This window comes from Sebastes fasciatus, chromosome 14, assembly GCF_043250625.1.
Source record: "Sebastes fasciatus isolate fSebFas1 chromosome 14, fSebFas1.pri, whole genome shotgun sequence".
In the NCBI taxonomy this organism is placed as follows: Eukaryota; Metazoa; Chordata; class Actinopteri; order Perciformes; family Sebastidae; genus Sebastes; species Sebastes fasciatus.
Window position 1 is genome coordinate 30,219,763 of NC_133808.1, and position 7,464 is coordinate 30,227,226.

Genomic DNA, 7,464 nt, shown 5'->3' on the forward strand with positions numbered 1-7,464 from the left:
TAATTTGACACAAAAACAGTCCTCCAGAGTCCAACATCAGAACTGCGCCCATAGCAACGGTCTGTTATACATAGCAACGGTCTGTTATAAAGAAATAACAGACTGTAGAACGCCGTCATCGACCAATCAGAACCAAGCATTCAACAAAGCCGTGTAATAAACCGATATAATGCATTGGCTTTAACTCGGTCAGTCTATAGTTTGGTTTAGTCTGGTTTAGTTGGTTATGTAAGTGCCATATATTTCACATTGTTTATAGTTCACTGCAGTGTTACTGAAGCCCTGCCTGGTCTTTGTTATGAGAATTGCTATCTTTGTCTCCACTGACGCTGCTTGGCTTCAGTTACCTTTACAATACACTGTAGGATCAGCTTCTCCTTTCATCACTATACACTCTGAATATGTGCCATGGCAACAACAGAATAGGCTGATTCCGCCTCCCATATGTGACACTAATATGAATCCCCTCCAACACACGATGGATATGACCTTTACTGTATACAATAAATGAATGGGTTTTATTACACAGCTTTGTTGAACAACCGATGCTGATTGGTCAATCACGGCGTTCTAAGGTCTGTTATTTCTATATAACAGACCGTTGCTATGGGCACAGTTCTGATGTTGGACTCTGGCAGACTGTTTTTGTGTGAATTTACTGATTTCTTAAGCAAGTAGCCGTGTAATAAGCAGGATAATGTACAGCTAGCAAGACCTGCCACATCGCCCGCTTGGGGTTTATTTCACAACAATGACCGGCTCGCTGTACATTATCCCTTGCTTGAGCTTTCCACACTATTTTTCCAGGGTTTTGGTATTTTTAGCCACGAAACAACATTGCACACAAAAAATAATGGCTAACAAGTATAAATAAGTACAAAAGGAGAGCCGACAGGTAACTAAAGCCACTGAATGTTTTTAATTATTAGCTGTCTCCTCTCTCTCATGTGTATGTCTGTGAATTGTGAGTTCAAACAAAGACTGATTGACATTAGATGTGTTTCCATTCAATTGTCAATCCATCAACTGGTTTGGAGCGAATAAACTCGGCTACAGCGTAGTTTGGTCAGAAGTTGGCGCTACACGCTAAGCATGGCTGTAATCCCCCAGTAAACAGAGTAGAAGAAGAAGTAGAGGTTGCAAACCAAAAACAAAACAAGTCTCCTTGGCTGTCTAACCATCTACAAGTGAAAAATGGAGAGAGGTCTTCAGGAATTAGTTTCAATTGGGCAAGTTTTAATTGTTCTTTCATGTCGGATAATAGAGTGCTCCACGGATGACGTATTTTTGTAGGCCAACCAGGAAGTTAGCATCGCCCTGGTTCACTCAACGAAAAGCCAATGAGATTGTTCCATTGGATTTTTGGATTATTGCAGAAAATAAGCTCTGTGGCAAACAAACGTTAATGATACTTACAAGTTTTGTTCAGCAAGATAACAGCTAACGTTAGGCTATAAACAAACTACACAACGGTCACATGAGCACGGCATGATGACGTTTAGTAGTCTCATTTAGCCACTTGATAGCAACCGCCTTTTTTAAGACACGTAAAAGCTTCAAAATTCACGTGTAGGGTATTTATTGATGTATTTTATGTGGTAGAACAAAACGTTAAAATTTCTAAAGCTTGTTTTAGCCAAACAATAAAAAAAAACATAAAAAAGACCATTGACTTCCAGTTAAGGGAACAGGAAGTGCTAAAAGGCTTACTCATGTCTGAGTTTTAGGACTCATTCCTGTAGCACTGTTTGTTGGCCGTGTTTCATGTTGACCGGAGACGAAGACAAGAATTTGCATTATGGGAATATCCGTGAAGACGCCGACAGCACAAACAGCTGGTCAGTCATTAAGTTAAATGTTCGATATGTCAGAGATTATCAAAACACAAAAAACACCTCAAGCCAGTCATCCAGCGGTTCACTGCCTGCTCCCCTGGATCTAAACTAGGTCATTAATGAAGCTGCTGGGGCTCAAACCTTATATAAGAACCTCCGCAGCATTGTACGTTACCGAGGAATTCATCTCAGGTAGTGTTATGTTCACTGATTTCATGAAGGCTTAGCTATAGAGGCCGTGGAAATCTATATCTTAAAGCATACTCAACAAAGGAAGAAGACCATTGTCTCTGAAGCAAGATGCTTCAGGTTTCAGTTGCTGCCCCTAGGATATGGTCCAGATTGGAGCTCTCCTACTTAATACAATACAGTTGTTCACAAATAGCAAGGTGTTTGACCTTCTTTTGGACCAATCCCAGAGGACAAACTTACCTATAAAGACCCCTGAACACAGCCCCAAGACTTCAAACTCACTGAGATCTACCGGCCTTCAGCAGCAGAGTCAAGACAAACCCAAGGCAAAGCTGACGAAAAATAAGAAAAATGATGAAGGTTATTTTACTGTTACTCTCCACTATAGGCAGAAGTAGTCAGCTAACGCTGGGTGAGTGTGGGATAGAAGCAAGACGGCCAGAAATCAGTGACATCGCAGTGCAATGCGGCACTTCATCCATTAGTCTGGCGATTCAAATGTGCCCCGTTGTCTACACCGGCTACAACGAGACTCTGCTGATCCTGAACCACAAGTTGGACCCGGTCTGTAGAGCAACCCTCGATGAATCTGTGACTCCACCTGTTGCTCGCTTCAACTTCCCTCTAAATATGACCCACGCCTGTGGAAGCATATTCAGGACCACCAGCGCTGCTGGGACGGGAATATTCTCTGACTTCTCCAACATCCAGACGGTCAACATCAGCGGCGTTGTGCGGTCCTTCGATACCACATCAGGCATGGTCACTTACAACGCCGAGCTGAAGTACTACTACTCCTGCGCCTACCCCTTAGAATACCTGATCAACAACACCCAGATCGATGTGTCGGCCTCCTCCATTGCGATCAGAGACAATAACGGGAGTTTCATCAGCACTTTGAGCATGACGTTGTTCAATGACGCCGACTACACCACACCGATGGTCATTCCACAGCTGGGGCTTGAACTGAGGACCAAAGTGTACGTCGAAGTCAAGGCCACCAACTTGACAGGGCAGTACCACGTCCTGCTGGACCGGTGCTACGCCTCCATCTCCCCGCTGCCTTCCAACTCCAGCTTCTTCAACCTGTTCGTCCCCTGCTCAAAGGACCAGTTCACCACTATGATCGAGAACGGCGACAGCCAGACCTCCCGCTTCCACTTCCCGGCCTTCCGCTTCATCGAGCAGCAGAACGAGACCGTGTCCACCTACTACCTCCACTGCATCACCCGGCTGTGCGAAATGAGCACCTGCAGCAGCTTCAAGCAGTGCAACAACAGACGGAAGAGGAACACCGTGGACACACCCATAACCGAGACTTACACCATCTCTTCCACGGAGATCGTCACCAAGGCCGACAGCAACGAGTCCAAAGAGAAGCCCCTCGTCGGCGGAGAAGAAGACGACTCTTCTGTCGGGCTTGGCGTGGCTGTCGGCGTCCTCGCCTTTGTTTGCCTTGTTGCCCTTTGTGTTGCAGCTGTGTTTTACAAAAGGCTGAGGAACTAAGGAGGCATCCATAGCGCTGAAATGCAGAATACTTACCTCAGGTTTATCTGCGCGCTCATTTTCGTTTTTCTGGTGGAGGACAGCTCATCTCTGCATTAGTTAGGAGATCTTTGTATGTGTATTATTGTAGCTCTAACTATGTATCAGTCCTGGAAAGATAGTTGGGAGAACGGCGCATCTTTAGAGGATTCAGTAGATTCTGTTAGTGTTGAAAAATTCCCAAATGGAAATGAATAATTTAAGTGTTAATGCATGTCTGTACTTTATGAGCTCTGGGGGGTAAATAATGGAGGAAAGAATGGTAACTGGAGGGAAAATATGTATAAAAAAGTGACCGAAATCCCAGGTGTTATATGTTGGATGTCAGGTGTTTTGAAAGTGAAGTCAAAGTACCTCTCAAATTATTATGTCTCTAATTTATTGAATTCCTCTCATTTGCTTTTCAGCAAATAAAACTGAAAACACTACATTGCCTGAATCCAGAATCTGTTTGTGTTTCTCATTGATTTACTTCAGTTAACTTCTGAACTAATCCACTAATCAAGTCCATAAAGCACCTTTGCCCCCCCCCCCCACCACCTTTTACCTTCACTCAAGTTCTTTATTCACAGATAAAATACTGAAGTGTGGGAACAGCGTGTCGTCTCATGAAGTGCCATTTTAAGAAAGTGACTGTAGAACAAATTGTTTTTCTTTGATTTGTCTTCATTTCTCTGCATCCGTCGACTGCTGCATGAAATAAGCTAGTAAAATAAAAACAAATGGATCAAATCTAAGTGTCTGGGTTCTTCATTAATGTATTACATGCATATAAATGTTGAGGTGTCACAGATCCTGCCTCAAAAATAAAATAGGATAAATAATAAAGATAGTTTTTCATTGTTTTAAATCTAAACTGTTGCTATATTATAAGTCAAGATCTGTCAAATGGTCGATACCAAAGACTTTTGGTAACACTTAATAATAACCATCATTTATAAATAGTAAATTGATTGTTAATTAAACTTAGTTATTAGTTATTTTACCTTCAACAATCAACTAATTAATGTTTAAATTATTAGTAATGCTATAATTTCTGCTATTTTATCATTAGTTTGTGTAATATGAAATAATTAATTTAAATTATATATTGTATCGTAGCTGATAAGAGATGATAACAATTACATTCTGATTACATTAGTAAACTATATATATATATATATATATATATATATATTTATAACCATAATTTAGAAATGGTAAATTGATAGTTATTAAACTCAACTTAATAGTAAATAAACAATGAAATTACATTCTGATTACATTAGTAAAGTATTTATTAGCAGTTTATTGTTGCATACATTATAACACTTTATACACTATATCAAGTGTTCGTTAATGATTACCAATTGATTTAATTAAAAATGTATTTCATTTTAATTTAATAATCATCAGTTGCAACTTTATAATAGCAATCCAAATAATGTTCATAGATGGTGAACAAACCAATTATTAACCATTAACGTTTTACAAATATCTGGTCTATGTATCTATGTAATGTTTAACAAACAGTTCTTTAAAGTTTAACTACAAACTAACTTTATAACTAATAAATACATTTAATTAACTATAAATGTATAAATGATGGTTATTATAAAGTGTTACCAGAGTTTTACTTTCATTAAACTACTCATCCACAGATGGCGAGTAACAGCTTAAGCCACTATGTGCATGTCCATTCATCACTAAATCAATAAACTTGCATATTATTGGACTGTGGGAAGAAACTACAGCACTTAAAGTACATACAATCTATATATTTAAAGATTACTTTATAATAAACCTTGTATTTATGTATATGTTTATAAAATCATAAGCAGCAGTGTATACGAGAACATAAAAGCGTCTCCGGGTCGTTAGACTCCAGAGAGTATCCCCTCCTCATCCTCCCGTAGGACCGGTGTTAATGTCGGAGGAGGAAGCTGGCTGCCTATCTGGACACTCAGGGCCGTATATCTCTGACCCCACCGGGCCACAACTGCCCCGTCTCTCTCTGTGATGTGCTCCGGAGGTGAAGGTTGATGAATGGAGACAAGATGCTGAGTCCCCTCATGAGGGTTATTTCTTCTTTGAGCTTATTTAGTTGTTTTGTAGCACAACGTAGACGGGTAGTTTCCTGCTTCAGGTAATTGTAAAACACAGAAAAGTGTACTAAAACTAAAAACTAGGGCTGTCAAAGTTAACTAATTTCTTTAACACATTTACGGAATTGGAAGTTGTAACGGGATCAGTTTTAAAGCTAGAGTGAAGATACTGGTATCATATGAAACTAAAAAACCTGATGAATCCATTGGTACCAACCATGTCATACTAGCTTGTCATGAAGGAGGTTAAAGAACGCTCCAAACTTACGCTAAATTTTAGCGAGGCAAAAATGTCATGGTCATTTTCAAAGGGGTCCCTTGACCTCTGACCTCAAGATATGTGAATGTAAATGGGTTCTCTGGGTACCCACGAGTCTCCCCTTTACAGACATGCCCACTTTATGATAATCACATGCAGTTTTGGGGCAAGTCATAGTCAAGTCAGCACACTGACACACTGACAGCTGTTGTTGCCTGTTGGGCTGCAGTTTGCCATGTTATGATTTGAGCATATTGTTTTATGCTAAATGCAGTACCTGTGAGGGTTTCTGGACAATATCTGTCATTGTTTTGTGTTGTTAATTGATTTACAATAATAAATATATACATACATTTGCATAAAGCAGCATATTTGTCCACTCCCATGTTGATACGTGTATTACAGACTTGACAAATCTTCCTTTAAGGTACATTTTGAACAGATAAAAAATGTTTAATGATTAATCGTGATTAAATATTTGAATCGATTGACAGCCCTACTAAAAAATGTATGTTATGCTTTGGAAAACTGTCAGGAATAAGGTATAAATAATCAAAGTATCCTCATACAACGGTTCGTATGATATCTTACGATAAGTTATTCTTCATTTTTCGTGCTTTTTCCAACGAATGTCCAACAACACGTGACACACGTGTCAATTTCCGCTCCAGTCTTTTCAAAATAAACTACTTAGTTAGGTTTAGAAAAAGATCAACTTGGTTTAGGTTTAGAAAAAGATAATGGTTTGGGTAGAAATAAGTCAGAAACTGGCGTAACTTAAGTACTGAAGTTACGTGACAAATAAATCAACGTTGTCTTCTGGTTTCGCATGGTGTATGATTCCCGACCTTCTCCCCTTCTTACTTTTCGTGGGTATAGATACGAACGGTGTATGAGAATGAAAATAATGAGAAATCATGCAAACCCACTGGTTAAATACATTTCTATCATTGATCTCTCTGATATCCAGTTATCCAGGAGTTCTTTGCAAATACTATAGAGAATAAGTCATTTCATACCTCACACTTCTAAAAGAGTTGTAAATGACTAGTCACTACTGTATACGTCTACAGCAGGAAAAGATAAGCAGGATAAAGAGAGATGGAAAATCCAGAGTTTGAGGAGAAACATTTGGCATCATTGAACAGCCCTTAATGTAAGCCTACCCACACACTGGGTCACTTTCACACACACCACATGGAGCAAGTTATGCACGGGTTTCATACTCAAACCCAAACCTGATCAGATCATTATTTGCTGTAGAGACGGGCAAATCTGGAATTGAACCGTTTCCCAGAGTCATGGCGGATTTGATCTATGGCAGTTTAGCATCCAGCGAGGTTTGGCGAGGAAACGATAAGAGCTGAAGAAGAAGAAGAAGAAAGAGAGGAGATGGAGAGAGAGAGAGAGAGGCGGTAGGAAGGAGGCCCATGTTGTGATTGCTCTCTTGAGTATAAGCGTTCTATATTCTATGAGATTTATTCTCTGAGGCTTTCATCGGGGGAGTTCAGTTCACTGGGAAGTCTATTTGTCTGCCCGACTGTCCCTG

At 39.8% G+C, this 7,464-nt stretch overlaps 1 protein-coding gene across 1 annotated transcript; it reads left to right on the forward strand.

Annotated features, from left to right (window-relative positions):
* Positions 1-2,378: 2,378 nt before the first annotated feature.
* LOC141782043 (zona pellucida-like domain-containing protein 1) lies at positions 2,379-3,533 on the forward strand. Its single transcript, XM_074658055.1, has one exon. The coding sequence runs from the start codon at positions 2,379-2,381 to the stop codon at positions 3,531-3,533; it is 1,155 nt and encodes a 384-aa protein (XP_074514156.1).
* Positions 3,534-7,464: the final 3,931 nt, after the last annotated feature.